This window comes from Diadema antillarum, unplaced genomic scaffold, assembly GCF_040938485.1.
Source record: "Diadema antillarum isolate AM-2024a unplaced genomic scaffold, OU_Dant_1.0 scf00000071, whole genome shotgun sequence".
Taxonomy (NCBI): Eukaryota; Metazoa; Echinodermata; class Echinoidea; order Diadematoida; family Diadematidae; genus Diadema; species Diadema antillarum.
The window spans coordinates 8256155-8280289 of NW_027270960.1; the positions used below are offsets into that span (position 1 = coordinate 8256155).

Here is a 24135-nt window from a genome sequence, read left to right on the forward strand (position 1 = left end):
TAAATCAAATACAGGACAAGTTTTATAAATAATATTAGACAAATTTGATAAAAGTAATACATGGTAGTAACTGAAAGCACTTTTTCCATGCCCCTCCTCAAACAAAGAAAAAGAAAGATGAATGCGTAAATAAATAAATGAATAACCTGAAAGAGGATGATGTAGAGTAATCCCCCCCCCCCCCAAAAAAAAGGTGTTATTTTTCAAACTCCAACTTCATCTAGGTTTCCTTTTAGTTTGTACATTTGTTTTGTGTCCTTTCCAATCATGCTCAGAACATTCCACATGCATCATGAAATATCCACAAAGGATGGGGTTGGGGCATTTCTTTAAAGGACATGTTCACCTTCATAGACATGTGGGTTGAGTGCATGCAGCAATATTCGTAGAACACATCAGTGAGAGTTTGGTGAAAATCGGACAATCCGTTCAAAAGTTATGAATTTTTGAAGTTTCTGCTCAGTCACGGCTGGATGAGAAGACTACTATAGCTTGTGATGTCACATGTGTACAACGATATAAAGAAAGTATAAAGAAAATTCAACATATTTTCACTTTTCTCGCATAACAAAAGAACACTCGACTTCTCTCTTTGAGAAGGCAAGGGGAATAATATTACCCTTAACATACGTCAGTAGCAAGTCGAAGAAATGTGCACCTTAATAAAAAAATAAAGTTTTGTGAAATTCTCTTTTTATATTCCTTATATCATTGTACGCATGTGACATCACATCACAAGCTATAGTAGTCTTCTCATCCAGCAGTGAGTGAGCAGAACCTTCAAAAAATCATAACTTTTGTACAGATTGTCCTATTTTCCTCAAACTCTCACTGATGTGTTCTACTAATATTGCTGCATTCACCCAATCCACATGTATATGAAGGTGGACTTGTCCTTTTAGTGTATGCCTATCCAGTGTATTGAAAGCAAAATTCTTTTTTCCTTTTTCCTTTTTGTTGGTGTGGAATGTACAATACATTTCTTATCACCTCTGAGTTGTCTCCCATATGTTTTGGAAGAATGATATGCAAAAACTTTCCCCCTCTCTCTCTTTCCTTAACCTTTTTTTTTTTGTATTAATGTTATTCATTATTGGGTGTCAAACATTCAAGTTTTGTACTTGTTCTTGCCAATCGTTCTGTGTGGCAATTAAAGGACAAGTTCACCTTAAAGGACAAGTTCACCTTCATAGATATGTGGATTGAGTGAATGCAGCAAATATCACTAGACCGATCAGTGAAAGTTTTGAGGAAAATCAGACAGTCCATTGAAAAGTTATGAATTTTTAAAGTTTCTGCTCCGTCACTGCTGGATGAGAAGACCACTACAGCTTGTGATATCACAATTATAGAACAATATAGAGAAAATATAAAGAAAATTCAACATATTTTCACTTTTCTCGAATATTAAAAGAACACTCGACTTGCCTCTTTCAGGAGGCAGGGGGAATAATATTTCCCTTAACATGTGTCAGTAACAAGTTTAGGGAATGTGCATTTTTTATAAAAAATAAAATTTTGTGAAATTCTCTTTGTATTTTCTTTTATCGTTCTATGCATGTGACATCATACACTGTAGTAGTCTTCTCATCAAGCAGTGACTTCACAGATACTTTAAAAGTTCATAGCTTTTGAATGGATTGTCCGATTTTCCTCAAAGTTTCACTAATTAATGTGCTCTAATGATATTGCTGCATTCACTTAATCCACATGTATGTATATGAAGGTGGACTTGTCCTTTAAAGGACAAGTTCACCTTCATTGACATATGGGTTTTGTGAATGCAGCAATATTAGTAGAACACATCGGTGAGAGTTTGAGGAAAATCGAACAATCCGTTCAAAAGTTATGAATTTTTGAAGTTTCTGCTCAGTCACGACTGGATTAGAAGACTACTATAGCTTGTGATGTCACATGTGTACAACGACATAGAGAAAGTGTTTAGAAAATTCAACATATTTTTGCTTTTCACGCGTAACAAAAGAACACTCGACTTCTCTCTTTCAGAAGGCAAGGGGAATAATATCACCCTTAACATACGTCAGTAACATACCGAAGAAATGTGCACTTTATTCAAAAAGTAAAGTTTCGTGAAATTCTCTTTTTATTTTCCTTATTTTGTTGTACGCATGTGACATCATACACTGTCGTAGTCTTCTCATCCAGCAGTGACTGCGCAGATATAATTCATAAATTTTGAACGGATTGTCTGATTTTCCCCAAACTTTCACTTATGTGTTTTACTAATATTGTTGCCTTCACTCAATCCACATGTATATGAAGGCGGACTTGTCCTTTAATACGCATGCAGATTGAGTGATTGCAGCAATATCATTAAAAGCACATTAGTGAAAGTTTGAGGAAAATAGGACAATCTGTTCAAAAGATATGCATTTTTCTGTGCAGTCACTGCTTGATGAAAAGACTACTAGACAATCTATGATATAATGTCACATGCATAGAACGATATAAGGAAAATATAAAGAGAATTCCACAAAATGTCTTTTTTTTTTTTTTTTTTGAAGGAGGAGTGACTACACATTCCCTCGACTTGTAACAGACGTTTGTCAAGGGTAATATCATTCCCCCTGCCTTCCGAAAGAGGTAAGTCAAGTGCTTTTTTGTAACATGAGAAAGTGAAAATATGTTGAATTTTCTTTATATTTTCTGTATATCTTTCTATGCATGTGACATCACAAGCTGTAGTACACGTAGTCTTCTAATCCAGCGATTGCGGCCCTGAAACTTCAAAAATTCATGACTTTTGAACGGACAAATCAAATCAACAATCAAATAATACAGCAAAGTTCCCAGGACTTGCAACCTTTTGTCACCAGTCTGAGGGAATGGGATAATGGTACAGAGAATGTCTCATAGTGGCATACTGCCCTCTGTTGTTAGGAACCATGCAGGTTTGAACACTCTTGGGGAACATCTGCCCAGCATTGGCTGTATACATGAAATAAGCAGGTAGATTTTCCAGCTTTAATATGTGATGTCTAGTACCACATATGATGAACATTGCACCTTTACTTAATATAGAAGACTGGTCTTTTCAACTGAATCACTGATTTTTTTTCCTTTAACCATTTATGAAATCAAGTCCATAATCAAAGTCTGATGAACCAGGGGTGGTATTCTGAAATCCTTCCTATGAAGAAATTTCTTCCTAAGTCAGGATTTTTTCCTAAGTGGTATTCTGAAAATCTTCCTAAGTTTCTTCCTAAGTCTGTTCCTAAGTTTTTTCCTAAACTTAGGATGAAAAATATTAAGGGGGCGTGAGTATGCAAATTTCTGACTTAGGAAGAAGTTGGTATTCTAGAATGCACTTAGGAAAGAAATTTAGGAAGATATTTAGGAAAGCTCCACCCCTGTCCTAAGTACGTTGTTAAGAATAGCAATCTGCAGACATCGTGATAGGTGTGCTTGTCATTCACTGCGCGCACATGTACTTTGATGCGCGAAATGAGCGTGAGAAAGGGGACATGTCGCGCACATGTGTATTCCTATTTGACCCTACGTCATAGTAGTATGCGATTGTCATTGGTTGGTTCCTTATGATACGGCATTTTGTATTGGCTTAAGAAAGGACGTGGGCGGGGGGGATAAGGATGGCCTAATTTACATTAAGAAGTGCCTAGAAAGAAATTTCAGAATACCAATTCTGTCTTTCCTAGGCACACTAGAAACTTAGGAAGATCTTCAGAATACCACCCCAGGTTTTTGTTATATTTCCTAGCTGCATGGGCATTTGCTTGTTCGTGGTACTTAGCAAGGGTGACATTTTCAAATGCTTGTGAACATGCTGATTTTTATAATGCAGTCGTACAGGTATGAAATATCTCACTGGGTGTGAAATACAGATGGTTGTACGATCCCTGCATTTAACACAAATTTCATATTTCATACTACAGTGGTGATAATATAATTGTATGAAAGGCATAATAAATAAGTGTTTATTTAACAATTATATCTGTTATCAACATTTCTTATCCATTGGTAAAATGATGAAATCACGTAAGTGAGAAGAATGGTCTGCAAGTTCCAGTAACTTTGTAGAATACTCAGTATTGCACATGCAACATTAATCTTGTGCATTTTATGTATATTACATACTGTAAGCCAATGCATGCACACTATCTATTTTTGTGAGGCGATAGTACAACAGAGGTGCAGAGTAAAGTGGTGTATTGTACTGCAGCAAGATGGGAATTTTGGGATGGAGCAAGCAATAATGCATATTTTTTTCCCCTTCAATTCGTTGAAACCATGAATGTAACTTTCCTTTTGTATTACAGTCTTGTTTTGATCCACTCAATTTCAGGCAGATCGAAGATAAGATGATTGATATCGCGACTTTTTCCTCTTGATGGCAGGGGTCAGCTATCCGTGGCTTTTAGTAGTAGAGGGGACCCCGAGAGAAGAAAAGTGTATTTGACATTTGGATACGGGGCTTTTGCAGATATGTTCACATAGAGAAAGGAAACTTGGAGGAGTGGTGTTGATCTCGTGAGTGATAAAGGGTAGGAATAGTGAAATCTGAATGTGAAATTGACTGTCAGGATTGATTTCCCTCCAAGAGTTGCCCCCAACTTCTGTGTCTCCATGCCATCCGTGCCAGCCCACCTGAATTTCTTACTTTTCCCTGACTGTAAACACTCCAGTTTTCTTGCTCTGTTGGGTTCTTGAATGCACTTTCCCTCTGTTATGAAACCAGAATCATGTGATAACAAAATCTTTATGTTTTATGGGCAGTGATGCCTTTTTCAAATCACATGAAGATGACAGTATTGGCAAGGAAAATTTAAAGAAAAATTATCCCCAGGTGAAAGTACCTGTAAGTGCGAGCAGAGGAACAGGATCAACAGATGAGAGAGAATATTAAAAAACAGTAATAATAATGAATAAATGAAAAGGTGACATGAGTTTTGGATCATTTGATTGTGGTCTATATTCCCAGTGGCCTGTTATGCCTCATTCAAGCCATTAACTTATTCACTAGGGTCCAAAATAGTAATATATTAACCCATTTTGCTTCCAACGAGGCAAGCAGGCGTACTCAAGGTGTGACTTGGATGAGCATCATTGCTGCATCTTTCCCCTGCATGTAGTCTAGACAGGATGCTGCAAAGATCCATGGCCAATTAGCGTATTCTTTGCTGTCTGTTTGCAAAACAGCCCGAGGGGAGGGCCACAAACAAACCGTAGATGCAGCATGAATGACAGACTAATGAGCCAAGACTCAGACACACAAAGAGGAAAAAAAAAAAATGCAATAATGACCACACCGTTTTAGCCTATTTGCTGCTGATAGATATTGTTCAGTCCAATCAACGACAGAGCCGATTTCTGGGCCTTTAACGATCTCTTTTCCTTATCCTTTCTGAAACTTGGTGATGCTAAAGAGTCTTCAGAGATAATGAAATTATCATGGAAGCAGGCAAGAAAGTAAATGAGCTCTAAATGGTTCTCTTTAGTATTCAATGCGCGTTCACATCATATTTTGTGTGTGGCACCTTAGTGGTCAAATACATATCTTGCACATTCTGCTCACCCACCCTTTGCTTCAAGTTGACAGAATGTGAATTGCTTCTGGGCATTTTTGTTGTGTTTTATATATTACGTACATCATACCCCACCTTAATAGATTCAAGGACATCATGTGTGCAAGCTACAAAACTCTATGTTTGTGTGAGAGATTCTGTAGCTACAACTGTAAACTTAAAATCTGCAGACTCAATTCCCAGCTTGTTTACAGTACTAGCATGTGCACATACATGTATTACTCTGACAATGTGTATTTTGGTGATTTTATAACCTCCAGCAGCTCAAAGCTGTGTAAGAATTTCTGTATGATGAGGGATTTGATAAAATTTTCAAGGATGTGAGTAAATTGTGCAATCTTTAAGATTAAACAGTGATATAAAGAAAGGCTAGCTATTTTCAGAGGAAGCAGAATAGTATTGCCCTCATTACAACCATATTATTCGACTCATACATGCAATATGGTTCTACAATTTGTAACTTGGGCAATACATAACAGTGTCCCCCTCAAGGCCAGACAATATTCATTTAACAAAAAATTGTACAACATGTATTTATTTCATCTCATTTTACCGTATGGGAGAAGCTTGTGATTGTGACACGTCATGAAATCTCTTGTCCTTCTTCTCTCTCTCATCTGAGATATGCAAGAACTGTTCTAATCGGTCATGGTATTGAATGTCAACCATTATGGTATGAGAAACATCAAAAAACCCACCCCTACCCTCACGCCCACCCCACCCCCAACTGGAACCAGACTGCTCTGTACAATGATCCTTGGATGCAGAGAATTTGTCGTTTATTTACTGGGAAATTATATGAGGGTCTTTCTTTTTCTGGAATCTCAAATACAAAGTGTCTACCAATGTATCAATATGCATGCAGCCTATAACTGGGGCACTTTGAGTAGTGCAGTGTATATGATACAGTGGCATGTATTTATGGACACTTGTGGTTCTTGTGATGTACGGAACTCATGAAGTAAGGACACTTGCATTTTTTTTTGGGGGGGGGGAGGGGGGTTGTTTGGGGGGATGATATGAACAAGTGAAGTTTATGTAAATTTGCAGACAATTCTGTTCTCACAGTAGCTCATTCAGCATCTAAATCAGGATGAGGGGAGGAGGACATGGCAGAAAGAATCTTGTATGATGCAAGACAGATCAGATAATATCCCCATTCCGCAAAGATTTTTTCTCATGGGTCACTTTTTTAGCTCACCTGAGCCGAAGGCTCAAGTACAAGCTGTAAGCTATTGCGATCGCTCTTCGTCCGTCGTGCGTTGTCCATCGTACTCGTGCGTAAACTTTTTACATTTTCATCTTCTTCTTGAGAACCCCATGACCGATTTTCACCAAACTTGGCAGGTAGCATCCCTAGGGGGATAGGATCTCAATTTATTCAAATGGGCACCATGGCCCACCTGGGGGGCCCCAGGGGAGCCCAAACACCCTAAAATTAAGGAATCTTTGAAAATCTTCTTCTCTAGAACCAGAAGTAATAGGGCTTAGTTGATACTATGAGTACGTACATTGATGACTGTAGTTTCAAGTTTGTTCATGGGGGAATCAGGGGTGCCCCCCTTGGGACCCAGGGGAGGGGGGGTGGGGAGGGGTCCTAATGGGGCCTAAATTGTACATTTTTTCATCTTCACTTTGAGATCGCCATGTCTGATTTTCACCAAACTTGGTAGGTAGCATCCCTAGGGGGATAGGATCTCAATTTGTTCACAATGGGCACCATGGCCCACCTGGGGGCCCCCAGGGGCCCAAACTCCCTAAAATTAAGGAATCTTTAACAATCTTCTCTAGAACCAGAAGTAATAGGGCTTAGTTGATACTATGAGTTAGCTACATTGATGACTGTAGTTTCAAGTTTGTTCATGGGGGAATCAGGGTGCCCCCCTTGGGACCCAGGGGAGGGGGGTGGGGAGGGTCCTAATGGGGCCTAAATTGTACATTTTTTCATCTTCACTTTGAGATCGCCATGTCTGATTTTCACCAAACTTGGTAGGTAGCATCCCTAGGGGGATAGGATCTCAATTTGTTCACATGGGCACCATGGCCCACCTGGGGGCCCCAGGGGGCCCAAACTCCCTAAAATTAAGGAATCTTTAACAATCTTCTCTAGAACCAGAAGTGATAGGGCTTAGATAATACTATGAGTTAGTACATTGATGACTGTAGTTCCAGGTTTGTTCATGGGGTTGGTGGAATTAGGGGTGCCCCCCCCCCCCCCCCCCCCCCCCCGCCCCCCCCCCCGGACCCAGGAGAGGGGATGGGGAGAAGTCCTACAGTTGTAATGGAGCCTGAATTGTACATGTTCATCTTCTTCTTGAAAACCTCATGATGAATTTTGGCCAAACTTAGCAGGTAGCATCCCTAAGGGGATAGAATCTCAATTCCTTCAAATGGGCACATGTCCCTCTTGGGGGCCCCTAGAAGGCCCACCCCACCGCCCCCCCCCCCCCCCCACCATATTTAAAATCTTCTACTCTAGAACCAGAAATGATAAAGCAAAGTTAATACCATGAGTTTGTACATTGATGACTTTAGTTCCAAGTTTGTTCATTGCAGATCCAGGGCTGCCTGCCCCCCCCCCCCCCCACCCTGGAGTTGGGGGGGGGATCCATATGCAGACCTAAGTTTCCAATGTTCTCAGGTAAGAGTGTGCAAGAATGCATGGAAGATGAAATTTTTTTCCGCTTCCGGCCACCAACCGAAGTGTATCGGATGGCAGTCTGATGAATCCGACTTGTGTGGTCTACTATCACATCAGTATCAGACACATCAGGCGTGATCCGATGAAGCAAGATCATACGATGAGGACGCCCGACACGTCTGACACTGACCTGATAGTCGACAGAAACAAGTCAGATTCATTTGATACACTTCGATGGGTGGCTGGAAGCAACAAACTTTGCTTCAGACGAGTGACAGATGTGAGAAAAAAAAATCTCTGTTGGGGGGGTGGGGAACGGGGGTTATGATATGTGCAACTTATTCTATGTGATTATTTGAAGCATTTATTGAAAGGCACATTGGTCAGGCCTCTTGTGGAAAGATGTGCAGAGGTGGTGTGAGAAGGGGGAAGGGAGAAGTGGAGGGGGGTAGGGGGCAAGAGGGGTACACCACTGTGAGGAAAAAAAGGGCTGGGCTTTGTGTGTGTGCATCTGACTCATGTCCGCAGTGGGCTTCACCTTTATCAGATCCCCATGTTTTTTGGCACTTTCTCTGCCCCCTTGGGGCGTGCCTGATGTAACTCCACTGAGGTGTTTCGCCTGTCAAAACATCTCGCCCTTTGAATGGATTGAAAGTTTGGGGATTATCATATGATGTGAATCAATGAGCTCATTAATCAGAAATGAAGCTGCCAGCTTATGGATGTTATGCTTTCACCCTCCCTTCCTGTGTTTCAATTTGGTTATCAGCCAGTGCACACATGTATCACAAAATTTGTCTTGTTCATATACACTGGGCCTGTATACAGTTCCAAATGCATTGTGAAATGGAAGAAGTCTTGAAGAGTTATTACCAAATATAGCAATAATTCACAATTTGAAGAATATAAGTCACAAATATTTTTACATACAAACTATGATTTTCAATCAATTCACCACGTTGAATTCCATCTAGAAGTGTGGTGCATTTTCAATCCTTTGCATTTATTTAAGTGCAATGATTGACAAAATGTAACCCAAGCTGTATGTAATTTGGTTTTCAAAGAATGTGAAATACATGAAACTTTTGTGCAAAGTATTGCAGTCCCCCCCCCCCCCCCCTCCCCGGGAGAAGGGTAAGAAGGGTATGTTTTTTTTTTTCTGTATGAGGGGACTGCATTCTACAAGCTCTGCTTTTTAGCAGTCCCCTCCATTTCCAGCAATATTGTTAATGCATTTACCACAGTGAAATAACAGTTATTTTTTGTATCTCTGTTGATTATTTACCTGTATCTTTTTTGCAATGTTATTTCTGTTCATCGCATTGTGGTACTGATTTTCTGACATCTGTGTATACGAATGTTTCATTGTACTTACAGTTATTTTGTTTGTTGGAAATGAAATAAATCAACTTGAACTTGAACTTGAAGGGACTTCCCAAAATCAATACTGGATTTTAGTCCATTGATTTTCTTTTTAAACACTATGTGAAGACACACATTTTCTAATGCTTGCCTCTGTCTTGCCAAAAAGACTCAATTAAAAGTCAATACTGGTGCCAATACAAGTTCATAAACATCTCCAAATGAAAAATTGCAGTCTCACACTGCACTTTGGCTGATTCGTCGCCAGTCAGGGAATCTCAAGTAAATTTTGTTATCAATATCAATTGCTGTCCTCGAAAGAAAGGTATTATGGCCACAAAGCTCCGTTCACACTGATCAACGTGGACTTAATTAGTACCTTCCTTTCACATTCCACTGTGGCCACCTTGAAAGTTGAGTGACCATGCAGTCATTCTTCAGGGAATGCATGTTATGCATATAGTACAATTGGATAGTGCAAAAGGTGTTAAAGTTTGTTGTTATATTTTGGTGGGTTAATGTGTTTCGAGTTACCAGGTAATTTTCTTGTTGTTTATAATATATTTTTAGATATGACTGTCAAATAGTCGTACATGGAAGTGAATCAGAAATTATATTTTTGGATCTGTGCATTCCTCTTGCGTGGCTTCCCAGGCTTTGTGTCTCATGTATTAATTTTACTTTTCCTCTCCCCCTTACTCTCTCCTTCTCTGTCTGTCTGTCTGTCTGTCTGTCTGTCCGTCTGTCTGTCTGTCTGTCTGTCATTTTTCATATCTCCCTAGGAAGGGTGGGGATGTATGGAGTCACAAGGAGTAAATGTCATCCATGTGTTTCTGTGAGAACTGTTAAAGAACCTGTTCCTCATACTCACCTGTGATGTGTTACCTTTGAGCACGATGCCTCAAACCGTTTTTTGTTACAAGCCTGTTTCTAATTTCTTTGTAAGTTTCACTGTCACGTGTATATTACATACCAAGCATCACAGTACATACTGAGGATTGTACCCTCAGAATTTGAAAGGCTTTTCTTTCTCCCGGAAGCCCTTCAATTGAAAAGGTGATTTATGAATTTCTCTGGAGTAATATACATTTGAACAGGAAAAGGCTGTTGTTAGATTAGTCATAGTACCTATATACAGAGTGCAACACATGTATAAAGTGTAAGATTACTGGAGTCTGCATGGGTAAAGATTACCCCCATCAACCTTAAATACATTTGTATTTCATGCAAATAAACATTAAAATCTGTAAGGTTGATAGCTTGATCAAGAGGATAAGAATATTGGTCATCCATCTCAAAGCTACTGAAATATGTATCATTGTTCAGCTTCTTTTCACAAGTGTTGAAATTATCGGCCCTGGCAGAAAATCCAATATGCTATGCTTTTATCTTGCCATGTCTATTTGGGGTCAATTTTTAACCCGTGCAATTTGTATTTAAGATATGATGGCAAGTACATAGGGTAACTGATTGTTTTGTACATAAAGCCTTGTATGGCAGCTCAAGTGGTTAACATCATATTTTCAGTTCATGCTCACTCTACAGTATCCAATAAATTAATTTCGCATATGGGTATGTATTATAGAGGATTGGAAAACTTGGGAGACTCATAATAAAAGCAAAAACAAATTGACAAATACAGTATTTTTCTACTCTTTTAACATTTTTTGTTACAAGAAAATTTACCTTGCCTTTGCATGTCATCCTTTGACACAGCTGAAAATTTAGCACATTGCAAAAGTGAGGATGAGGACCTTTAAATTCAGATGTTTTGTAAAATCAAATTCAATTATACTTTGTGTAGTTGTGGAATTCCACATAACACACCCTGCGATTGTTTGTGTTCCATGAGAATTGAAAATGAGAATTTCTGGCTGCATGACATGGCATACGTGTGGTATGGGGGCACTTTGTGTAACTGATACTTGCAGTTTCAAGGATGCAGCGCTGGAAAAAATATGAATAATCTCCTGTATTCTAGCATTACGTGCAATAGTAACCAAATACAACAAAGTTAGGATGACATGAGTTGTTTGTTTGTTCAATTGTTTGTGTTTGTGTTAGTGAACTGCAGACTTTTTTTCACATGATGCAAAGCCTCCCAATAAGTCAACAGTCAACATTCTTATTGTCCAAGTAAAGGATCATCTATCAAAGTATCAATACTATTACAGGCTCTCTTGGTACTAGTATTCATATATTTTAAGTGGCAGTATGGGTTTATCTATTACTTTATTGTGAATGAACTGTAAATGTGTGTATTGCTGAGTGTGTGGTAAGTGACGGCCATCATGTTGGCATTCTTTTGTACAAGTTGCATATTTTCCCCTCAGCTCTGGGACATTTGTATTTTGCCGTACTGAAATGTTTTGCAGCCAAAGTAAATTCAGAAGTGAACTTAAATTCTACTTGCATCATTTGAAAGGGTTGTGTACCCATTTCTTAGTTCATTGCACCCATTGTAATGGTGATTAAGCAGTAAAGTAATAAGCAGTCTACTCCCAGAGGTCTTAAATTTCAACTGCACCCACAAACCACAGAAATATACAGTAACTGTACAACAAAGCACCTCTCTCTCTCTGTCAAACTTCTTCAAGCTTTAATAGTGGTTTGAGTAAGCCACTTTGCATGTTTTAAATGGGTGTTCAGTTGTACTTTCATGTTAAATGCAATTCAGAAGCAAGTAGGGGAAATCCAGGATTATCGAAATGAAGATGGGGGCCATCGACCACTGCGGAAGATCTTGATGATAAAGAGAATATTGGAGAGGGGGGCAGTCTTCCACACAAGGTTTTAAAATTATTGGAGCTCTTTCTGAAGGGATCTCCATAATTATTCATTACACCATAGACACATTATTTAATTGACGCTGTGTGGTGGGGTGAGCGTGGAGGGATTACTGTTTTACAGCCATGACGTTCGCGGCCACTAATGCGGAGGGGAAATTATCATTTCTTGCAATGGACGTCACGAAAAGAGCCACAGCCCAAAGTGACAAATTAATTTAGATTCATGACAGCCACTTCGGGTACTGATCTAAACTTTTGGCAGTGGATTGCATTATTACTTTTAGATTCCATAGTCACTTATTTGCCGGAATGCCCCTCAAGGAGACTTGGATAGAACCTTTCAACCAGGACACCCAGCTAAATGCCTTGTTTGTTTTGTTTTCTAATTTTTACATTAGAATAGGCCTATATAGCTGAATATACAATGGCCAAATAAAACTTCAAATACATGCCTGAAAGAAATGATACAAATTTATCCCAGTTTTGATGTGCATTCTTTATTTAGTAATTTAACAGAATGTGATTTATGAAGTAGCTGCATAGTGTCACCATAACAATTGATTAATGAATGTAGTTTCACTTCTAATTACAAATGATGTTATAGTTTATATCAGATATAAGGCGCATTATATATTCCATGAATTAGTGTAATAGCATTTTGTTTGGTGATTTTTTTTTTTTTTAAAACTTTTGTGTGAAGTAAACGTTAGCATTTGTTCTGGGAATCTAATATGTATAGATTTGAGGAACAAATTTAAGGCCTAGTGATGATGAGCACATGTCTTACATTAATATACCATATATGTTAATTAGTCTACTGAATTTCTTGCACAGGTGCTATAACTATACATCTCTTTGTAAGTGATATTTTTCATGATGGAAAATTGATGTTTTCTGATGAGTAAAACAATTTCTAATCGTTTGTCCAAGTAAGTGTGGCATGTCATGACATCTAAAAGCCATTACACATTATACATTTGTATCTCATTTTGATAATATGTCTTTTATGTTCTGTATGTTGTCTTTTTGGTTCATTGCCCTTAATTTGGTAAAAATTTCACCAGACAAGTTGGCCATGCCAGGAAAATATGTAAAGGTGTGTTCATGGTTTTGCTACTTTTTTTTTTTAAATCAAGACTAGGCCTAAGTCATTTCCATGACTTCGTAGCCTAGAAATCAAGACTAGGCCTAAGTCATTTCCATGACTTTGTAGCCTAGAAATCAATCTCACAAACCTTTAAAGTGCATACTGAACTTCAATTCTGTATCCTTGTCCCCATAGAAGCTTGTTTAGAGTCCTCTGCTTTGAATGTCTGTATAAGGTGTGCCAGGCAAGCCGCACCATGAGACCCATAGGCTTAAAAAGTCCCATCACCTGAATGGCAAGTACACATCATAACACCTCAGGGATACCACTAATTCAATAATTGGTGAGCCTCCCTGGATATGGATGTAATGCAAATCACATACGTTTGGCTCTAATCAGTGTGTTCTTGGCCTTGCTGAAATGCTACGAGTGTCTTTTTGTTTTTGTTTTGCTTTGTTTATTTTTTTGTTTTAAATTAAAGTGATTGTCAGGAAAACCCCCTGCACTGAGTTTGGGTTCATTTTGCTACTTCTGGCAGTTTATGAGGGCTAGCAAGAAGCTGACTTGTCTTGATTTATGCTTTCAGGAAATTGTCATCGCTATCCATTTCGTCCAGGCCGTGCCCTACCGCTGTGCCGCAGCCAGTCGCAACAGGAGTGGGGAGATCAAGGCAGGTCTTGGGGGCTCCCTCTGCCATCAGTGCCGCAGTAGCGCAGGGTCTTTGACTGGCACCTCTGCGAGAAGCCCTAGGAAGTTCTTGCCGTTGCCGTTAACGCAACAAGCTCCACCTTCTCGCACTGTGATTGACAGAACCGCCCGGCCAATGAGAAAAGTTGGTGGGACGACGTGAGTCAGAGGAATTGGGCCGAGAGATTTCCTCCAACTCTTCTCTAACTCTCTCCCTCCCTCTCTCTCTACCGTCAGAAGAAGGAGCCGTATGAAAGGAGAAAGTTTTTTCTGGAGGTAGACTCAGTTTTTCCTCATCGATCAAGACGCCTGCAACCATGCCTGTGCTCTCGGAGAATCCACCTTTCAACCCAGGTGAGTGAGAACAGATTTGTCACCGTAATTTTGCTTTTTCCTGTAAATTCTTTGACTTATTTCTCTTTTTGTGGATTCAGAAATGATAACAATTTTTTTTTTGGTTAAAATGTACACTAGTCCCACTCTCATATCGTTCATCAGTTAGCTGCAGAACTTCAACTGTCAGACTCATACCAACATTACTCTGAACAATTGCTTCAACCAGACATCTTTATTTTCTGGAGAAGAAGTTAGGGTGCCATTAAAAAAAAAGAAAAAAAAAAAATCTCTTCATGTCAGGACTGGTAATGTTTTCACTTGCTGTACGTGTGGAAGAAATGTAAGACATACATATAGTATGTTGTATGCATAATGTTCTAGTTGATGCTACATTGACCAAATTTCACCAATTAAGTGCAATACTAATCCATGTGAGAGTAGTGATTGATTACAAAGTAGAAGCACGCAAAGAGACTGGTAAATGTTATGGACGTGAAATATAGCATTTAATATTTTACATGTTTTCACATAATAGTGTTATCTGTTACAACTTTATGCAAATTTGAAGAGGTGTTGATGTAATCACCTCACAACTTTCTTTTTTTTTTTCTTCATAAAACAAAGGATAAATCCAACAATGCCCTTGGTCAGTGATATAGCAACTATTACCAAATTTTCCCTAAATGTCATGATTTCTAGATTATTACAATGCTACAATCATTTGGCCATAAGGATACAACATTTTTTTAATTCTTTTTATAATTTGTTGTTGAAAAGGACATTTGGTGAAAATGTTTAAATAGGTCAATGAGAGACTTAGTGAGATATACAGGGCTGCACACTAACCCATTTTTTCTACTGGTCCGTCCTGTCTGTCGGACCAGTAGGTACCCAGTTTTTCCATGTTTTACTGGTCCATTCCTGAAAAAGTTGCTGGTCCGACAGTGATTTTTACTGGTCAGAGACCGTTGGACCAGTGCCAGTGTGCAGCTTGGGATATTGGCATCATTATCTTCTTTAGTAATCATGACCAATATTACTGTTTAAAAACAAACAAATACACACAAAAATATGAAATGCCGAGACTCCATAATTTATGATCACATACATTTATTGTCATTGAAAAGTCATTTATACCTTTAGCAAAGAATTTGCTGGGATTGGATGACTTATAGTTTCTTGGAAAAATTTGGGGAAACGAGCTTTTGCCCATGCTGGACCAACACCGTGGAATTTACTTCCATTTGACCTGAAAGGCTTGAACTCCATTATGTGTTTTAGGAGCAACCTAAAATCCTTCTTGTTCAACTGTGCGTTTTGAAGACAGATATTCAATTCTTCTTCTTCTTCTTCTTCTTCTTCTTCTTCTTCTTCTTCTTCTTCTTCTTCTTCTTCTTCTTCTTCTTCTTCTTCTTTTGGCACGATGTATTTTCACGATGTCTTTTGCTTAGGTGTAAAGCATCTTGAACTTGAACATTTAGCCAGAATGGAAAATGGCATTATAGCAATTCTAATATTATGTATGTATGTATGTATGTATGTATGTATGTATGTATGTATGTATGTATGTATGTAATATTATTATTATTATTATTATTATTATCATTATTATCATTCTGCATACATAATTCTGCTTGAGATACATGTACATTGTATGTGCTGTACAGTTCTTGAAGATGGGTGAATTCGACCGTGGCAAATCTACTCATGGCATTTAACCCAATTCTAGAACCAGTTATGTGATATTGACCTTTCCAACAGTAACTACATACAATGTACATCAAAGTATTTGTGTGAGAGAATCAATATCTTTGCAAAACCCATTTCACAGGGAAGCTGGAGGTGCTTTCATTTGAATCGAGACATTTTTTTTTTTCATTTGGCATTTTAGAATGTGCAAAGCATGGGTCACTTTATTCAATGATAGTGTTGTTCTTCAAAGAGCTTTGTGTGGATTGGGGCAAGAAAACCTTCAAAAGGTATTGGCGGCAAAATGAATCAGTTTATTATTGTTGGGGTTATTTTTCTGAAGATCGAGTGTTTGAAAAAGTTTCAATTTTGTGTCTTTACCCTGTCTAGTTCTGTTATTACATGTTTTTTGGAAATTAATGTCTCTAATTTTGAATTTTTTAAATTCCACACTACTTTACCCTGGTTATTTTTCTTACAAATCAATGTGATTGTAAACCATGGCTAAAATGTTTAAATTGCCCCTCTATCCCTCCTCTACCTCCTACCCCCCCCCCCCCCAAAAAAAAAAAACTTTAATTTTAATGTCAGCATGTAATCTGATATGATGTAACCATCTTTGGTCAGGTACAGCTGTACATCTAACTGTGACATCTCTTGTATAGCACTACTCAAGTGGTTTGTACACAAAATTCCTGGAATATGATTCTTAAGGTTTCTGGTGAAAGATTCTTGAGTTTGCAAAACATATCTATTTTGATATGAAGAACAAACTACTCATAATGATTGCAGTGTTTTGAAGCGAGTGTTTTTGTGAAGAAAAAAAAGTTAAAGGGACTGTACAGTACTGGTTGAGGTGGGGATTCATGTTTTGAACATTCTTAAGTGAGATAATGAGAAACCTCTTAAGAAATATGAAAGAGCATGTAATTTTAAGAAGGATTCAACGTTTATTTGATGAAAATTGGTTTTCAAATAGCTGAGATATCCCAAAAAGTGATAATAATAAAAGGCGACAGGCCACAACTTTATTGGGATCTCTTTGTTTCACCTTGTTTTTGGATATCTCAGCCATTTCAAAACCGATTTTCATCAAATAAACTTTTGATATCCCTTGGAATTGCATGCTCTTTGACATCTCATAGAGTGGTTTCTGAATATCTCGCAAAACGTTAAAAGCTAAATCCTCACCTCGACCAGAACTGTACACACCCTTTAAGTTGGCAATGATTTTTCATGTCATGCATTTTAACAGTGTAATATGACATTACAAAAATGTGATTGCAGCAGTTATTTGAAGATGCTGAGAATGATGCAATGTTCATTTGCTCGATGAATTTGATTTGTCATGATTTCCACATAATACTTCGTAATGTTTTGTCTGAATTTGCTCACATTTCACAGTGATTATGAGCCATTCTATATTTTACTCTCAGCTTTCATGCAAAACAATTAACTCTGCGGAACGACTTCTTGAATGTGAGTAGTTTGTCCTTGGGAGGAAATGAACATTATACACAAACACCAGACTTATTTGCATGTGGCAATTTATCTGATCGAGACCGCGTACATGTGTACTTAAAGTTAGTTTAAATGCTCAATGAGTAAACCTGATTAGATGTCACTAGAGGTAGTATACATGTTCAGATTGACATTAAAAAAAAGGAAAAAAAAAGAACTTTACACTGTTTGAAATATAACGTTTGATAGTAGAGATTTCTTTTTCTTTTCTTTTTTTTTGCATGGTTGCCAAAAATGTCTTTATCCTAATGACAAGGATTTATACATTATCATTAATTCAACGTACCCATGTCTATGGATGTATGTCAATTCGTGAAGGGGCACATAACCATGCACATATGGTGTAGTAATATTTAACATTGAGTAACCAAAATACTGGCTTGAATCATTTAAAAACAAGAAAAAACATGAAACTCTTGCCATAAGTCTCTTACCTTTTATTTCTAGGTCTTGATATATAATGATTGATTCTTTTTTCTTTTTTTTTTTATTTATAGGATGGGTTTGGGTTGAGTGTTCGGGTTTGTTTGTTTTTGTTGTTGTTGTTGTTGTTTGTTTGTTTTTAACATTTGAAATAAAAATGACCAGGCACAGGACATTGTAGGAGCATATCCATGATAATCTGAAGGAAAGAATTACAGAAAAAGCTACATTAGAATAGATTTAAATCATGCAAGATCGTGTGAACATGCTCCTAGTCCTACAAAGACGTGATGATAACTATGTTGTAATTGGATCTGATGAGCCTGCTATCCAGCCAGCGTGAAGAGAGCATTAGTGCCTGCCTTTGGGGATTAGGCTGCCCCTCCATGGATTAGACTAATCTCCCAATCAACCGTGCTCTTTTTTTTTTGGATGGAATCCATCCACCATCCAGTGGCCGTCTCCTGGTGAAGAGGAGAAGCCGTAGTCTTTGGACTGAGTGCTGCCCGTATTTTCCCTCATGCACACTCCCACAACTCAGGGCATCACTGCAGTGGTGCATCAGAACCTCAGCCTAGTCTCTCCCTGTCCCCTCATTCAGTCACTCACTCATGCCGTCCGTGTCTCAGCCAGCGCAACACTACAAGGGGGCTGTGGTATGCTTGGCGATTATTTACAAAGAGCACACCTACACAGGGCAGTTGTGAGTGGAGGGACATTCGGGCTTGTGGTGACTTACAAGTACATACCCTGTGGAACGTGCATATAGTTTGTTTGTGGGTGCAACATTCGTTGAAAACATGCAGTCGTCGCCAAGCAGCGGTCAGTGATCGAGGCTGTGATGTTGCTGTCTTGTCCACGTCAGCGTCTTGCCAGATAAGCTTTCGATGATATTACCAGTGGGGAGAATCAGCTTTTCATGAATGGGTATGTACACACAACTGTATGTTGTTCCCTACAGCATACCTTTGCGACAATGAACAAATACGGTGTGCTTGCATACTCATTGTCACTTGGGGCTTGTGTGCAATATGTAATGTATTGAGTCAACTGCACAATGCTATTATGGACGCTTGTTGTCTACATTCAGTTTGTACTTGAAATGTTGCTGCAGTGCTTCTTGTTATGTCACCAAATGTCAGTTTTATCACACTGGCTATGGTATCCATGAAGATAACATACACACATGCTGAAGACTTCATCACTCCAGCACTGTCTGTAGAATTGATTGGATGGGACTGCAATCAATATAGCTTTTAGTCATTGACAGAGTGTTCCAGTGAGCAAATTTGCCATGCAATATGTACAAAGAGCATGTTTGCATTAGGGTAGAAGGCAGGACTGACCATGTACATTGAAACTTGCTTGAGAAATACCATGACATTAAAACACTTCCAGACTCCAGGGCTCGAATACACGAAGGTGGTACAAATGAAACCATGGTTTAAACCATGGACAAGAACCATGGAGCGCCAAGTATCTCTCGGAATATTTCTTTACGAAATTGGTCATTTCGTCGACAAAATGACTGTTTCATTAACGAAATTATCATTTCGTGGACGAAATGTTAATTTAGTTACAAAATTTGTTATTTCGTTACAAAATAATCATTTCATCGTTGAAATGACTGATTTCGTAACGAAATATTCCATGCGACACTTGGCGCTTCATTGTTTTTGTCCATGGTTTACAACCATGGTTTCATTTGTACCACCTTCGTGAATTCGGGCCCAGAAGTTTTTTTTCCATTCTCATGATACAGTGTAAAGGGTATGGAAGTGTCTGGCACACCTGTGGCACCAAATGATATTAGAGGATTTCTCTGTTTCTGAGACTAATGGCAAGAATAAATGCAGAGTGTGAAATGAGTTTAGAGACACAAAATGATGGCACCTTGAGCTGTCCTGGGTCAGGTTCTCAAGATGTGGAATGGAGTGTAGAAGATTCCCAGCATGTCATGAAGTACAGTATATAGAAACATATAAACAGAGAGAGATGCCAGTAGATGTTTCTGCCGGTGGACGCGATTCAGTGATAGTTTCTCATCATCGAATAGCACTACTGAGATATTCATAGGGCATTTACATACTTAATTAGTATGTGCGTGGCATGACAGTGGCAGCTATTTTGCAATGATGTGATCGTTAATGTTTGTTATCCTTCACACATAGTCTGCGTATGTTCGTCATCATCATCATCTTCTTCTTCTTCTTCCATAATTTTCAAAGGGCTATGAAAATTATGTATTACGAAGATGAATTAGTGTTAATATACCAATGTAGTAATATATCTGAAGCGTCATATGATATCATAGTGACCTTTGATATGATTCATTAAATTAATTTTGATGTATGACACTATGTCTGTAGTGACATGATCTGTTATATTGATAACTGGTCAGGTATCATGTTAGTGTTTTTAACAAGAGGGAGAACATCTGTATGCTATGTTATCAAAAATGTGTAATTTATGAAGCAATATGACTTGAGCATAGAATTATATACCACAGGGTGTATGTGGTCCTTTGATAATCATTGGGGTATACACTTTGTCTCGAGAAATGATTGTAAGATATCACCCCTATACCATAATGTCCAATAAATAGGGGAAAAGCTATATAAAACTTATCCACTGCTTTACAGTTTGGGCATCTTGGCTGAGACTCTTTGCTCTTTAAAGCATTCAATTAACCTCTTGGCATTTGGCATTAACCAACCGCATTTGCTTCAAATGAGGTCAATTTTTTTTTTTCTCTCTTTCTCTCGCAGTACAATGTACATCATATAATTTAGTTGATTGCAGCTCTACCACTGGGCACAGTGCTTAGCTTTTGATCCTGCAAAATGACTGCAAATGGCAAGAAATTAAATGGGCAGGATGAAAATTTCATCCTGTTGTATGCGCAGTGAAGCCAACAAATGTTACATGATCTTTTGAAGCCAATTAGTTTTGCATTATTTATGAGTATACTGTACAGTCCTCCATTAAGGTGTATTGATTTTTGACAGTGTAGTCTGTTAGGCTGTGTGGAGCTGCAAACTAGGAATAATTCCTAGTTTGCAGCTCCACACAGCCTAACAGTCAATAGAATGTATTCACGGTGCCTTTTGGGGCAAGTATTATTAATTTGCTATGTGTTTCAAACACGGGGGACACTCCCTTCATGCTTATGGATCAGCGTTTAAGGTGAATTAATTGGTCTACACCATGTATGCAAACTGGGTTTTTTTTTCACTTTCCTATCTTTGATCGCTTTAAATCTTCTGATGCCTGCTTTCCCCAAAGGTTTGAGAGCAATGCAATGCTGTGGAATTTTGATACAAGTATCCATGGCATTCACTCACACAAAAGCTGTTTTTGTTTGTTTTTGGTGTTAGTGTGCATATATTTTTTATTCATATGTTTTTGCCTTTCTTTTTTCGCTCTTTTTAAGTTATGTATACTGTCACCATTCCTGTTGACTTTTTATTATAGAAAATGCAATTTTGATAATTGTTTCCTAGATATCTATGTTTGTTTTGTTATTGACTTATTTGGAGGAAATCTAATATTTTAAAAAGATTTCAGAAAATCAAACAATGTGTATGATTGTGTGAAATACCCAGGTACTCCGCAGAATTTGCATTTCGTTTTAAAGCTGCTTAGAGATACAGTCAAAAATTTTTTTTTTTCTGCATATATATTAACCTGACATAGCATGCATAGACCGAGGACCTGTAATTGACGATAGGACAGATTCCCCCTTCATGTTTACATCATTATGTCATTAGCACGTCCATTCATTCTCAGACGTGATGTTAATCAGAGCTGGCAGAAGTTAATGGCCCAGGGATCAGGCAAGCGAAAACGGGGGAGGGGGGAGGGAAAGTGGTGTGATGCTTATTACACTGTGAAATAGAGACATCTTAATCCATCATGTATACAATTTGGTCTTTGCATTGTAATGAGATGTTGGCAGCATAATATATATATTTGCCCACATCCCAATTTCAATTGAAATTTATAACTATTTTAAGTTTGATACAAGCTTTCTTGTTTGCATTTATTTTTGTCCTGTTTGTACAGTGTCCTCCACCAAACCCAGAAATATCCTTTTACCATATAGGCTTATGTGTACATGTAGATAGAAACCACAAGATCCTAGATGTGGAGTCACAGTTGTACATTGACATTAACCACATTTATGGACGTTTGGCCAGCACCCCCACAAAAAAAAAAAAAAAAAGGAACAAGAAAATGAAAATTAATGTACAACATGTGTTGAATGAGTATTTACATGTATCTCTAGATGCATTAGAGCCATTACGATACTGGGTACCGATGTAACACTGGACTGTCTATTCAAGTTATCCTACAAGCCTCTTTCCTTCTTTTAAATCTCTTTCATCTGCTGTAATCTTCTTTTATAGTAGCCCCTGACGAGTCAAAGTATAAAGATGCAAATATTTTGTCTCTTTAATCTTGCATTGGTCAACTTTCCAGAAATAGTGGAAGTGCACGTAATGCATAAAATCCTCTCTTAGCATTAAGAGAAATCTGCCTAAAGAAGGACAAATGACACCATCCACTGTGTCTAGAAGCTATTAGTACAGACAAGGAGATTGCCTGCAGACCACAGAGAACTAGGGTGATAATTCTGTGCCAGAAAGAAGAAGGAAAAAAAAGATAGTCGATCTTATACTATATGCACTTTGATTTGCACCACAAGTCTCTATCATGTGTTATGAGTTTCTTGTTAATAAATATTGTTGGTCAGTACCACAAACATTAAACTTTGAAACATACAGAACTCACTGATTGTCATTTTCTCTTTAGATAAAATTTCATCAGTTGAAAGTCGATGGGCTTTATAAAAGAGAACCATAGTACACTAAATTCTCCCGTTTTCATAACATGGAAAGGTGTTAAAGAATTGCATGATTCATTGATTGAACAAAATGTCACCACTTTAATAGACAATGTAATAGGCAGATGAACATTAAGAAATGAAATCAGCATGCTGATAATAAGATGAACCTTTCACTTCATGATGCTTTCTTATACCTCTGTGCGATTAATGAATATGAAAGAAGGACAGGTTGTACTGTTTCTTGATTGTTTTTTACTGACAGCAATCCATATTGGCAATATTTTACAATTATGCTGAATGTAATGCATCTGATCATTGTGCTTTCACAGACATGTTCATACCACTCTGGTCTTCCGTGGTATAGGGAATGCATAATGTGAATGGGATATCAGCAATGCACATGGATGAGAAGTGTTATTACCAGAATGTTTGGCTGACATGACGTCATAATTTCCCCAGGGAGATACATTACTCCCCACAATAACATCTTCCGTCATCAGGAGAGTTGCTAGGTAGTTGCACGGCGAGCGACGTGTCTTGCTAATCTGTGCTATCCGGCACATCGCAGAGGACGATTTCGCCCCGTTGTTCAGCCACAGATACCGTTCCATGGCCGATCGTTTTTCATCCAGTATGAGGTAGCTACAGTAGGGATCGGTCGCTACCCCACTCCCCTCTGCGCATCCCGCCGAGAAAAACGTGTCAACATCCCACCTCATCTTCAACAACCGAGTGACTCAATCGGCTTCCTTAATTCCTCTATGATGGATTGGCTTAACTTTCCGAAGGACGTCGTCTATGTACTCCTTTAGGAGCATAGTCGCTCCCGAAATGGAGAAATTCATTGTCCTTGCATGAGGCTGGCTATTAGTAGCCCTCTACAGCCTCCAGAAAGGAAAGCTGAAACCAGCGGCACTTCCTCCTGGTGAAATGTGGTTAGGTGTCCAGCGAGATCCATCGGAGATAGGCAGGGAGGGGGAGGATCCTGACGAGTGGTTTCTAACTGTGGCACTTCCTGAAAGCGTGACAGGAAAGGGAATTCTTCATGCAACAAACTCACCACTTTGTTTCAAACTTTCTCTCCATGGAGTAGAGAAGAAGTGAAAGTTGTATTTATTGCATTTTTTTAACAAACATTTTTGTCACATTTCCTCAAATAAGATGATGGCAGATCCAAACATTTCCAT

The 24135-nt window shown here is 38.4% G+C and overlaps 1 protein-coding gene across 4 annotated transcripts in view; it reads left to right on the forward strand.

Moving 5' to 3' along the window:
* The window catches only part of LOC139716917 (MAGUK p55 subfamily member 7-like), a 97835-nt gene that overhangs the window by 3514 nt on the left and 70186 nt on the right, over positions 1-24135 (forward strand). For 2 of the 4 annotated variants that reach the window (XM_071628436.1, XM_071628439.1), the window contains exon 2: positions 14030-14484. In XM_071628436.1, the coding sequence (XP_071484537.1) occupies positions 14448-14484 (37 nt within the window). In that variant the 5' untranslated portion in view covers positions 14030-14447. Of the gene's footprint in view, positions 1-14029; positions 14485-18792; positions 19027-24135 lie in introns of those variants that run through there. The other 2 variants (XM_071628437.1, XM_071628438.1) reach the window with 2 other exon arrangements.